This window comes from Artibeus jamaicensis, unplaced genomic scaffold (assembly GCF_021234435.1).
Source record: "Artibeus jamaicensis isolate MK-2021 breed Jamaican fruit bat unplaced genomic scaffold, CSHL_Jam_final contig_834, whole genome shotgun sequence".
NCBI classification, from domain to species: domain Eukaryota; kingdom Metazoa; phylum Chordata; class Mammalia; order Chiroptera; family Phyllostomidae; genus Artibeus; species Artibeus jamaicensis.
In genome coordinates this window covers 2987723-3001757 of record NW_026521981.1, presented here as the reverse complement: position 1 = coordinate 3001757, position 14035 = coordinate 2987723, and the positions used below count along the sequence as shown (strand labels likewise).

At 37.4% G+C, this 14035-nt stretch overlaps 1 protein-coding gene across 2 annotated transcripts in view; it reads right to left on the bottom strand.

Annotated features, from left to right (window-relative positions):
- Positions 1 to 12522: 12522 nt before the first annotated feature.
- The window catches only part of PUS7 (pseudouridine synthase 7), a 65668-nt gene continuing 64155 nt past the window's right edge, over positions 12523 to 14035 (bottom strand). For both annotated transcript variants that reach the window (XM_053673191.1, XM_053673192.1), the window contains one exon: positions 12523 to 13615. In XM_053673191.1, the coding sequence (XP_053529166.1) occupies positions 13479 to 13615 (137 nt within the window). In that variant the 3' untranslated portion in view covers positions 12523 to 13478. The remainder of the gene's footprint in view (positions 13616 to 14035) is intronic.

Here is a 14035-nt window from a genome sequence, read left to right as displayed (position 1 = left end):
TTGATGTCTTCCTCTCTCCTTCTCTCTTTCCCCTTCCCTGCCTCTCTAAAACCAATAAAAATGTATTTTCAGGTGAGGATTTAAAAAAATAACTATGATTACTGTTAAAGATTCTAATAGAAAAAGTACATAACATGCAAGAATAAACAATGTAAGCAGAGAAATAAAAACATTAAGAGAGAATTAAAAAATGCTAGAAATAAAAATAAACCCACTGTAATAAAAATGAAGACTGCCTTTGATGGGGTCGTCAGTTGCCTGAAGTCAATAAAACAAAAGAATCAGTGAGCTTGAAGATATGTTAATAGAAACTTCCAAACTGAAATGCAAAGAAAAAATAATGGAAAAACAAAACAAGACGACAATAAAACCCAGAATAGAATATCTAAGAATTGTGGGACAATTTAAAAAGATGTAACATATATATAATTAGAACACCAGGAGAAGAAAGAGAGAACAGAGTAGAAGAGATATTTGAAGTTAAAATGGCCAAGACTGTCCCCAAATTAATGACTGATACAAAACTACAGTCTCAGGAAACCAAGCAGAGAGCACCAAACAATAAATAACATAAAAGCTACACTTAAAGATATAATTTTCAAACTACAGAAAACCAAGGACAAACAGAAAATCATGAAAGAAGCCACAGAAGAAGAAAACCTTACCTATAGGGGAACAAGTATAATAATTACATTGGCCTTCTTGTCTGAATTAATGAAAGTAAGAAGAAGGTAGAATGAAATACTTCACATGTTGGAAAAAAAAATCTACCACTTTAGAATTTTATATGCAGTGAAATCATCCAGCAAAAGTGAAGGTGAAATAAAGACTTTCTTAAGCAAAACAAACAACTAAACAAACAAACAGAATTCATCACTAGCAGACTTGTCTTACAAGAAATGTTAAAAGAAGTTATTTAGAAAGAAAAAAAATTACACAGGTCAGAAATCTGAATGTACATAAAGAAAGGAAGAGAACTGGAGAAGGAATAAATAAACATGAAGTATAACCTTTTATATTTCTTATTCTTAATCTAATAAATAACTCCATTTAAAGTAATAATAGTAACAGTACATTGGGTGATTATAGCATATGGAAAAGTGAAATGGTTCTGGCCAGGTAGCTCAGTTGGTTAGAGCATCATCCTCATATTCCAAGGCTGTGAGTTCAGTTCCTAGTCAGGGCACATACAAGAATCAACTGAGTACATAAACGAGTGGAACAACAAATCAATGTTTCTATCTCTATATTTCTTCTCTTTCCTCTCTCTCTCTAAAATCAATCAATAAAAAATTTTAAGGCTTTATAAAAAAGAAATTGAAATGAATAAAGGCAATGTTATAAGGGACAATATAAATATATTGGGAAAACAGTATTTTACAGTATCTGTACTATCCATGAAGTACCTTCACTACCCATGAAACAGTATAGTGTTATCTGAAAGTGAACTTAGATTAGTTACACATGTGTATTGTAAATTTTAGGATAATTAGTAAATTTAAAAAATAAAATAATATACAATGCTTAATTAAAACCACAGAAGGCTAAAAAGGGAAGAAAAAGGAATGAAGAACAAGTACAACAAATTGAAAAAAACAAGTATTAATCCTACTAGATCAATATTTAATTTAAGTGTGAAGTATTTAATATACCAATTAAAAAAACTGATATTGTCATACCAGGTTTAAAAAACAAGACCTAACTCTATGTTGTCCAAAAGAAAACCATGTTAAATACAAAGACATAGTTTAAAATAAAGGGATGAAAAAAGATATACCACACTAACATTAAATTTTTAAAAACTGGAGTAGCTATATTAATTTCAGACAAAGCAGACTTCAGAGAAAGAAAAATTATCACAGATAAGGAGGGACATAATGTAGTTATAAGTGGTCAATTCTTCTGGAAGACATAATGGTCTTCAACAACTAGGCACCTAACAACAGTGTGTCAAAACATGTGAGATGAAACTGATGGAAATGTGAGAAGACAAAGATCCACTATTATTTTTAAAGACTTCAACCTTCCTCTTTAGTAATGAATAGATCCAGAAGGCAGAAAATAAACAAGGACATAGTTGACCTGAACAGCATCATCAGTCAACTTGGTCTGACATTTATAGAATACTTCATCCCAAAACAGCAGAACACACATTCTTCTCAAACTCATGTGGAACACTCACTAAGATAACTCACAGTCTGGGCAAAAAAAACATCTTTGAGGGAATTTTTTTTAAAAAGGAAATCAGATCACAATAAAATCAATAGAAATCAGCAATAGAAAGAAAGCTAAAATTCCCCAAATATTTGGAGATTAAACAAAGCTAAATAACATATTGGTTAAAGAAGAAGTAACAAGGAAGCGTAAAAATACTTTGAACTAAATGAAAGTGAAAAACAACTTATTGAAATTTGTGGGCTGCTGCAAAACAGTGCTTAGCAAAAAATTACAACATTAAACATTTATTTTAGGAAAGAAGAAGTACTAAAATCAATAATCTAAGCTTCCATATCAAGAAACTGGGAAAAGAAAAGCAATTTATATCTAAAGCAAGCAAAGAAAAGAAATAGTAAAAAAAAAATTAGAGAAGAATTCAGTGAAATAGAAAACAGGAAAAAAGCAATGAATGTAAAATATGATTGTTTGAGGAAAATAATAGGGGGCTTCTCATCAAGATGGTGGCATAAGATAAACATGGCTCACCTCCTTGCACAGCCACATCAAAATTACAACTAAATTTTAGAAGAACCATGACTTGGAGCCAGCAGAAAGTGAGCTGAGTGGAACTCCAACTACAGGAATAAAAAACCACGTCCATTTAGACTGGTGGGATGGGTGGAGATACCAAACAGGCTAGTCCCAAGTCCTTGTGTGGTAGATAAAAATTCAGGAGGGGTATCTTGGGAATGATAAGTCCCAGCCCTACACCAGGTCCCCTGGCCCAGGGTATTAGTGCCAGGAAGATAAGTCCCCATAGCTTCTGGCTGTAAAAACCAGCAGTGATTGAGTCAGTGGAAGAAACTTCTGGAATCCCAATCAGATCCTTTTAAAGAACCATGCATGAACTTATTAGACTCACTCCCTTTGTACTCCAGCACCAGGGTAGCAGCTTGAAAGGCACTAGTGGCATACAGGGAGGAACTTGAGAAGCTGGCATCAAGGTGAGAGGTGGGGGACAGCCTCCTCCCAGACTAAACAGTGGACAAAGCCACAGAGCTGGCAGTGGGTGCCATATCTGAGAATCTATCAACCTGGAGATGCCCTGAGGCTCCATCCTGCCCAGATTACAGTTGTTAACAGTACCTTTCCCATATGAATGGCTGGTCTTGGCTCATGCTTCACAACTTCCTAAATTCTTTCGAACAAGGAACATCTGGCTTCAGTGAGCTTCCAACCTCCATACCTCTTGTCTTGCTCAGTGGACCCAGGCACTAGCAGCAGCCAGCCTAGATTAACAGCATGGCTTTGCCTGGGAATCTCCAAGGCAATCTCCTTTGCCTGGGGTATCTTCACCCAGGATACCCCAGAGGCAGTGCACTCAGTTGACAGCTATAGACCACGCCAGAGCACTGTCACCTTGCCACTACACAGCTGATCCTCCACAGAGGATTGAGGTTGGTGGTCAGTGGTCACAGACAATCTTGCAACTGACTGGTTTGGGTAAATCCCTCACATAGACCTGACAACAGCAACCAAGGCAACTATGAGAGTGTACTCAGCCCACACGAAGGGCACACCTCAAGTACCCAGCTTGGGTGATAGCTTAGGCTGTGCCACTGTACCCTACAGGAGACCTACTACATTATGCCACACTACCAAGACAGGGAGTCATAGAAGCTCTACCTAATACATAGAAACAAACACACAGTGGCTGCCAAAACAAGGGGACAAAGAAACATGACCTCAATAAAAGAACAGATCAAAACTCCAGAAAAAGAGCTAAATGAAGTTGACATGAGCAATCTAATAGATGCAGAGTTCAAGACACTGTTCATAATGATGTTCAAAAAATTTAGTGAATTTTTTTATGTTGAGAAGCAGCATAAAAAAGATCCATTCAGAAATAAAGGATACACTAATTGAAATGAAGAACAATTTACAGGGAAACAACAGTAGAGTGGATTAAGCTGAGAATCAAATCAATGATTTGGAACATAAGGAAGCAAAAAAAAAAAAAAGCCAATCAGAACAACAACAAGAAAAAAAGAATAAAAAAGAGCAAGGATGGTATAAGCAGCCTCTGGGACAACTTCAGGCACTCTAACATTTGTATCATAGGGGTGACGGAAGAAGAAGAGAAAGAGCAAGAAATTGGAAATCTATTTGAAAAAATAATGAAAGAAAACTTTCCTAATTTGGTGAAGGAAATAGACATGCAAGTCTAGGAAGCAGAGAGTACCAAACAAGATGGATGCAAAGAGACCCACTCCAAGACACATCATAATTAAGATGCTAAAGATAAAGAGAGAATCTTAAAAGCATCAAGAGAAAAGCAGATAATTACCTACGCAGGAGTTCCCATAAGACTGTCAGCTAATTTCTCAAAGGAAACTTTGCAGGTTACAAGAAACTAGCAAGAAATAATCAAAGTCATGAAAATCAGGAATCTACAGCCAAGACTGCTTTACCCAGCAAAGATATAATTTAGAATTGAAGGGCAGATAAAGAGCTTCCCAGAGAAGAAAAAACTAAAGGAATTAATCATCACCAAACCATTATTATTTTTTAATTTAATTAATTTATTTTTAGAGAGAGTAGATGGGAGAAAGAAAGAGAGGTAGAGAAACACCAGTGTGTGAGAGAACACATTGATGGGTTGCCTCCTGGCCCACAGCTTAGGCTGTGCTGTGATAGGGATTTGAACCAGCGATCCTTTGGTTTGCAGGTGGGCACTCAATTCACTGACCCACACTAGCCATGACCAAACCATTATTATATGAAATGTTACAGAGATTTACTTAAGAAAAAGAAGATCAAAACTATAAACAATAGCCCTGGCTGGCATAGCTCAGTGGGGTGAATGCGGGCTGAGAACCAAAGGGTTGCCAGTTCGATTTCCAGTCAGGGTACATATCTGGGTTGCAGGCCAGGTCCCCAGTAGGGGCCACATGAGAGGCAACCACACTTTGATACTTCTCTGCCTCTCTTTCTCCCTCCCTTCCACTCTCTCTACAAATGAATAAATAAAATAAAATAAACTATAAACAATAAAATGGCAAAGAATACATATCTATTAACAGTTGAATCTAAAAACAAACCAAGCAAATAAGAAGAACAGAGACAAATACAGAAAGTGTGTTGATGGTTGCCAGATGGCAGAGGTATGTGGGGGAATGGGTGAAGAGGTGAGGAGATTAAGAAGTACAAATAGAAAGTAACAGAATAGCCATGGGGTTGTAAAATACAGTATAGGAAATGAATTAGTCAAAAAACTTATATATGTATGACCCATGGACATGAACAATTGTGTGGAGATCGCCTGAGGGAGTGAGGGGTGCTGGCAGGGGGGGGTGCAAAAGGGAGCATTGTGACAACTGTAATAGCATAATCAATAAAATATAATAAAAAATAATGAAAAAAAGTTGATTGAAAAAAACATGGTGAATGCTGAAACATTAGCTTTGGTGATTTTGCAAAACAAAAAAAAAAGTATATACATTAAAAGCCCCGAATGGGTAGTTCAGTTGATTGGAGTACCATCCTGTACACCAAAAGGTTGCAGGTTTGATTCCTAGTGAGAGCATATACCTAGGTTGTGGATTCAATCTCAGGGCATGTACTGGAGGCAACTGATGAATTTTTCCCTCCTCTTTCTGTCTCCTTTTCTCTCTCTCTAAAATCAAGAACTATAACCTTGAGTTAGGATTTTCAGAAGAAATCCATATCCCTGGCCCCATGGCTCATTTGGTTGAAGCGTTGTCCTATACACAAAAAAAGGCATCAAGAGATGCTGTGGGTTCAAATCCCAGTCAAGGCACATACTTAGGTTGCAGGTTTGATCTCTGGTCTGAGAGTGTATTGATGTTTCTCTCTCTCTCTCCCTTCCTCTCTCTATAAGGTCAATAAGCATAACCTCAGATGAGGATTTTTTTAAAAAATAGGAAATCTTTTAGAAAGCAATATAAGATGAGTTATAAGTAAAAATAATTTAAAGTTTTTTTTGCATTAATATTTGCCATTAAGATTTTATTAGACCATAATGGATATTTTCTGGCTTTTAAGTATAGCTGGTCAGTGTAGTTACATCTATAATTATGTCTTGCTAAGCCTAAAATTAGAAAATTACATGTCTAAGGAGAAGTATCTTCTTAATATCTTAAGTGTTACAAACTTTTTGTTCAAAGTTTGGTGAAAACTATCTCTACTCCTGACTATCCACTTAACAAGTTTTCTGTTTTCTGATTTATTTTCCAGAGTTTCATTATGCTGCTGAGCTTCCCATTCCTTCAGGTTGTTTCTCTCCTGCCATCAGTTGGTATGTGCACAGGAAGGAAGCACTGGACACACTGATTTCAGGAGCTCCCTGAGGGTAAGACCTACTTGAAGACATCAACCCAGTGCTTTCCATATACCTGGAATGCAATGAACGTTTATAGAGTGAGTGATGCATGCTATTTTTTCCTGCAAAAAAGCTAAACCTAATTTTGGACTTCCAATTTTTGGAGCTAACCTTTGACTTCCTCCTAATTAACGTACAGGGGGTTGGCTGTAAAAAGCCAGGTGGCCCAGGAAAGAATCACATAGACTTTTAGCTCCACTTTATTTAGACAGATAAAATTAGGATCAGCTAAGACACTATCATCTTCCCAAACAGGTAAGTGAATAGAATGAAAGTAGTTTCTTTGCTAAATGAAGCAGCTGTGTCCTATAGGCAAAGGTTCTTGGTAGCGAAACATTTTTATCTTGGTCGAAACAGGTAATAAGATCTGATATGGTGAGAATTATTTTTGTAAATAGCAGGAGAGGAATGTAGAAACAGGATGACTGTGACCAGTAAAGAGCAGCTGTGGGTGGGGTCTGTGAGCAACAGGGTGTGTGTTATTCGTTATTTGTATAAACAGTTCTCAGAGGACAAGGATGGGGTTGCTCTGAGTCGAAACAAAAGTGTTCTCAAGTGCTCCTAAGTGCCTTTCATTCTGGAAGGTTAAAGTTGAGGAATTCTTGCCCTTAACCTTGAGCAATCCCCGTCATGAAAAACCACTTTGGGGTTTTCTTGCTATCACCAGTGATATGCTAAGCTCACGAGTATCAACACTATAGTCTATCCTATAAGCCAGTCTCCAGCCTTTGTCACAGACTGGAGGCACTTATACAGTCACCAGCCCTATAGGCAACACAAACACCAAGGAATAAAAGGGAGTGAACACAGGTGACTATGCTATTCACACAGCTTTTACTAATGCAGATTCAATCCAACTCTATAATAACCCAATAACAATAATAATCACTCAGAAACAATTAGCAGTATCATCCCATAAGAGAATTAGGAGATAACAAACCCGAGTCCCAAGAGTTCAGATTAGGTCCAGGACCAGGAGACAGCTAGTCAGCATCTTGCAAGGCAGAATCTATAGTGGCTTCAGAGTGAGCTGTGGTCTGTCAGAGAGGGGGTGGTTTCTGATCCTCAGATCCTGTCTCAGCTATCTGTTCACAGGCTTTTGCATTCATACTCTTATATGGTGCAGTGTTGCATCAGCCTTTGATTAACACATGCTATTTTCTTGCCAACTCAATAAACATGTGTTAATTATGTCGCTCTACTGCACATGCTCTGAGAGGGTAGTGTTACCCTTCAGATAAATAGATTGTCTATGTCTCTCTTTCGCACATACTCTGAGAGCGTGGTGTTACAGTTCATATAAGCACGTGTTGTCTACCATATTGTGCTGCATGGGTTTGAGGGGTTGCACGTGCTTGAGGGGTTGCATCATCCCTTTGCATCATTGCTCTAGTGTGCATGTTCTAAACATGGCTTCTTTTTTAAAAGATTTTTATTTATTTATTTTTTAGAGAGACGGGAATGTAGGGAGAAAGTGAGGGGGAGAAACAACAACGTGTGAGAGAAACATTGATCAGTAGCCTCTCACACAAGCCCAGACTGGAGAACGAACTTGCAACCTGGGCATATGCCCTGACCAGGAATCAGATTGGCCGCCTTTAACTTTGCAGGACAACTCCCAACTAACTGAGCCACACTGGTCAATGCACAGTGGGAACTCTTTAGATCATCAGTGTGAACCCCAGATCTAACTGCAACATAATCCCGTTTGCACATATTGAACATGCATTAATTGGGCATTTGCCTTAATCACTAGCATTGCATCTGTGTGTCACACCTGATGAATGCAGACTCCTGTTTATCTCAGGTGACTGATCTGTTACCTGCAGCTGTGCTGTCTAGTTAGGAAACAGTTGAATTGTGGCTCCTGAGACTGAGAAGCCAAACTTTAAATATTAGATAACTTGAATTCAAGTTAACTGCATGTGGCTAGTGGCTGCTGTATTGGCCAGCACAAGTCTAGAGCCTGCTTCCCGCCATGTGGTGTCCAGACCATCAGCACACACGCTGTATGGGAGTTTGTTAGAAACGCAGCATTTCTTTTCACTTAATTTTATTTTGTCAATTCATTTAATTCCATATTATTTTGTATTAGTTTCAAGTGCACAGCAGAATGTTGACAATCATATACTTTAAAAAGTGTTCCCTTTCATATTTCCAGTACCTACCTGGCACCATTCAAAGCTATCACAATATTATCAACTATATTATCTATGCTGTATGTTACACTCCCATGACTATTTTATAACTACCAATTTGTACTTCTTCATCCTTTCATCTCTTTTACCCAGTCTCCCATTCCCCCTCCCCTCTGGCAACCACCAATCCACTCTATGTCTGTTTCAATTGTGTTTGATTGTTTATTCTAGATTCCACATATAAGTGAAACCAATATGGTAATCATCTGTTTCTGACTGACTTATTTTGCTGAGTATAATACCTTTTAGGTCCATCCATGCTGTTGCAGATAGTAAGATTTCATTCTTTTTATGGCCAAGTAATATTCCATTATACACATGTAGCACATTTTTTTAATCCTCTCTTCTGTTGGGCACTTGGGTTGCTTTCATAGCTTGTCTATTGTAAATGAGTGATCTATTCTTTCAAATTAGTATTTTGTGTTCCTTTGGATATATTCCCCAAAGTGGTAATACTGGGTCATAAGGCAGTTCCGTTTTTACTATTTTGAGGTATTTGTTTTCCATAGTGGCTGCATCAATCCGCTACCAAAAGGGTTCCCTTTTCTCCAAATTCTCGCCTGCATCTGTCATTTGTGTATTTACTGATGATTGCTATTCTGATGTGAGATAATATCCCATTTGCAGTTTTAATTTTCATTTCTCTGAGTTAGTAATGTTGAGCATCTTTTTATGTCTATTGGCCATCTCTATATCCTCAAGAAAATGTCTGTTCAGCTCCTCTGCTCATTTTTTATTGTATTTTTTTGGTGTTTTGTATGAATTTATTATAAATTTTGGATGGTAAACCCTTATCAAATGTATCATTAGTGAGTATCTCCCCCTGTTCGGTAGGTTGTATTTCCACCATTGATGGTTTCCTTTGCTATGCAAAAACTTTTTAGGTTAATATAGTCCCATTTGTTTATTTTTTGGTCTCCCTTGATCGAGGAGATAGAACAGAAAAATTACTGCTAAATGTCAGATTTTAGGTTGTTTTTATGGTTTTGACCTTACATCTAAGTCTTTAATCCATCTTGAGTCTATTCTTGTATATTGTAAGGTGGCCAAGTTTTTTTTTTTCATGATTTCCCCAGCACAATTAATTGACTAGACTGTCTTTAACCTATTCTATATTCTTGCCTTCTTTGTCAAGTACTAACTGACCATAAAGGCATAGGTTTGTTTCTGGGCTCTGTATCCTATTTATGTTTAATGCCAGTACCATCAGTACCATACTGTTTTGATTAGTATGGCCTTGTAGTATAATTTGGTATCAGGTAGCATAGGTAGCATACTTCTTTGTTCTTTTTAAGGTTTTATTTTTATTTATTTACCTTTAGATGGGAAGGGAAGGAGAGAGGGAGAGAAACATCAATGTATGGTTGCCTTTCATGGGTCCCCTGCTGGGAACTGGCCTGCAGGGAACCAGCCTGCAACCCTGGCATGTGCCTTGACTGGGAATTGAACCGCGATTGGTTCCGAGGCCCGCGCTCAATCCACTGAGCAACACCAGCCAGGGCTTCTTTGTTCTTTATCAAGATTGCTTTTCAGTCTTTGCGGTTCTATACACATTTGGATTTTGTTCTAGTTGTGTGAAAAATGCTATTTGTTTATGGGAACTGTGAGAAACCAGTACTGACTCCACGCGGAGTTCCTGAAATATCAGCAGTATAACAAGGTAATTCCTTGTTGTATGTGCCAGGCACAATACAATGTGCTAGGTAATTCCTATGCACATTAAAACTTGGAAAGCACTTATCTAGAGTAGGGGGTCTTATTTGAATACTATGAAGCCCATAAAATTGTATAAAAATTTCAAGTGTATAAAATTTACTACATATGCAGATATACACATGTATGTATGTATACACATACACATGAGGAAGTACCCCCAAATCTCCAAATTATCTTCCGGAGGGCAGGCCCCTTGTAGTACAGGCTTCCCCCACTAGGTGAGTGTTCTAGGAACCCATCTGTATCAGTGCACCAGCTGGTGGTGTTGTGGGTGGCTGTACTGGGTTTCAGTGAGTATTTCTGGAAGACTCTGAACAGTTTCACCCATTTCATGGTGGGTGATTTACAAGTACTCCCGCTCACACTCTGAGTGTTTGCATGACCCGTGCCCCACCCTCCCTATTCACTCAATCTTGCCCTAAGTAACTTTTTTTTTTTGTTTCCCTGGATGAAAAATGTCCTCAAAGGGAGACATTTTGCCAATGTGGAAGAGGCTAAACAAAAAAGTTTAGTGCAGAAGTACTAAAAGACATCAATCAATGAGGTCAAACAGTTTCCGCTCAATCAACAGTTTCCACTGTTTTGAGCAGTGGAAAAAAACATCTTGATAGGTGTATGGCAACAAATGGCGAGCACATTGAAGGTGACTGAAGTTTAAATAACAAAGACTAAATAATTTTTTTATAAACAAATTCCATTTGGGGGGTTCTCCCCTCATACATACAAAAATTGTACTTTTCCCTTTCCTTTGCCTTAAAGACAGTGTCCATATTTTTTCCCTCAGATTTTCCAAGGAATCTATAACCCAAAACTGAAGAATTTTTACCCTCCCTCCAGAAACAAAGCCCTATAAAGTAGGAAAGCAGGTTTTCCTGAACAAAGAAAAAGCTTAAAGTTATCCTTTGCTATGCAAGCACTCTTCATTCCATGAAAGTCAGAATCCTTAGCTCTGTATTTCTTCCACTGTGCTTTCGTTTATGTGTGTGTGATAAGTATATGGTATACTCTCCTAGCCTGTTTTTGTTTCAAAATAGCACATATAGACATACCAATATGGGCTACACACTAATGTAACATTTATATATATATTCTATTTTGTAGGATACACACACACCTCCTTATTTCTTTGCGTAAAGTTGGCCACAAAATTCATTTCTGTGTAAATATGAGTTTGTGCTGGCTGGAATAATGTTGAAGGTTTAAGTACTAATGTACTATTGCAGCAGTTGACTCAGGAATCAACCAGCAATCTTTTTAATTAGTATAGTGGCAGTCTTGAATAAAAAGTTAATCACATAAACTTAATTATTGAGCTTACTTTTCCATTAGTCAATAGTGCTGGTTTTACATTACAAGAAAAAGAATAATCCTTTATTTCTTTTAGAAAAAATGTAGGAAATAATGATACTACCATATTGAGGATAAGATTGTGGTTGCTTTCAGGCTTTGTAAATTTGGCTTAAAAAACTTTGCCATTTGTTAATAACAAAAAAAAAAAATGTCTCAGCATCTATGCTAAGGCAATGATTTATTTCAAGTTGCCCAAGTCCCTAGAGTTAGATGACAGGTCTCCAAGTCTCAAAATAAGTTTAAGATTCCACTTAGAATCATTGTTGTCCCACTGGGGTTTAAGACGAGACAGAACCTGATGGTTGACTAATGCAGCCAGGAAAGTGAACTCGTCACACAAAGCCCTATTTCTCAGATGAGGAAAAACATAAGTTCAGCCTCACAAATGTCATTAACTCCTACTCTGTGATATTCCTGGTAGGGTAGCTTTTCTCTACCCCATGCTTCCCCACTCTACAAAGCACACTGGAAGGCAAGTGAATGGTGCTAGTACTTGAATGTAGTCTAATAGTCTGTTAGTTATACACCTTAATACCCAATAATGTTATTCTCATACTCACACCCGATCATGACTCACCTTTGTGTCAGTACCATTTCTGAGGATCCTTCATTCGTTCCTTGTCTTCAGTCAGGGCTACGATTATCATTTGGCACTCAGTTTTAGATATTTATTTAATTTATTAATATAACCAGTAGGAAGGAGTTTTAAAAATATTTATTATATTTGGTTTTAGAAATAATAGAAAATAAAAATTGGTACAATTATGTCACAGACTCTTGGAAAGGCATATTTTTCTTTTCACACCAGAGAAGAGTTTTATTCAATGACAGAAATGGAAATACCTAAGCAGTTGGTGGCAAAGGTTAATGCTGCTAAGAGGAGCCCTTGTAAATTTTTTAAGTTTTCTTCTCTGCTGTCACTTATTTTTGGGCAAATACTAGTCCAGTGGAAAGAGTTCTGAACATAAAAGGCACCTAGAGTAAAAATTAGACCTTAACTAATAAAAATAGGTACACGTTTACATCGAGAAAAAAGACCCCATTGATGCCACTCTTCTGCAAAACAATGATACTATAATGCAAAAGCCAATGCAGCTAAAAATTCTAAAAACAATTCCCTAAGCCTGATATATAAGCTAGATAATGACAATCACTTTGTGTTCATAAATTTGTAGATGTTTTATCATCATTTAAATAGGCATGAATACTATATTAATATATTAATGGGTCAGGGGTGCTCCAGTTATTTATTCATCATCAAGATCTGTTGTGTTTTCTCTTAAAATGCATTATTGTGTTCTCCTTTTGTGGGTGTTAAACATTCCTGTTGTCCTTCAAGAATGTAGCAAAACCTAAAACTGCTACTTTAAATCAAACTTTTAAAATTATTATAAAGCCAGTAATGGTGACATTTTATTATGATTTAAGCACCTGAAATATATTGTGACCAATTTATTTTCTCTGAGCTAGAATTAGGATCCTCAGGATTTGTATATGTGTATAAACACTGCAAATTAAGCTAATAAAAACTTGAAAAAATACAAATAATCTTTTACTACAAAGATCCAAAATCCACTATGGGTCTATACTAAGAGAAAGGTGAACAGGAAGCCAGCAAATTCTTGTCTGCACTCTGTAATCTGGGGACAAAGGACTCAGCGGAGCCAGGTGGTATTGAGCTGGGTCTGGTTCTTGATGCTGGTATCCATTTTCAGCACTTCTCGAATGGCCATGGTAGCATAAGTAGAAGGAGGAAGAGAAAAATCCATCTTCAGCGCTCTGTATTTGCCTTCTGTCAGGCCAGAGAGAAAAGAATAGTCAGAAAAGTAGGGCAGCTCCGGACTGACTGGGGCATAATCAAACAAAGGAACTGCGCTCTTTTCCCCAGGTTGCTTCTTCCCAGGGGGCCTTGGAGAATGAGCCAGGGAAGTAAGAGGTCTGTGGAGCCATCATAAAACGGGCAGATGACAGAATACCACAGGAGAAAAATGCAGGTAAAATTTTTAAAAAATTGGAGCACAGGATAAAGAGAGACAAAGGAATGGCACAAGAATTTGACAATGACAATGTAAATTAAATGTTTTAGACTCTCCTCCTGGATTTTCACTCACCTTTGCTAACTGTCTATGGGATGGGGAGGAAACATTTAATCACCTAAAATCAAAGTCTTCTCTGTCACTCATTTCCAGTGGATTTACTGTTTTAATCACTG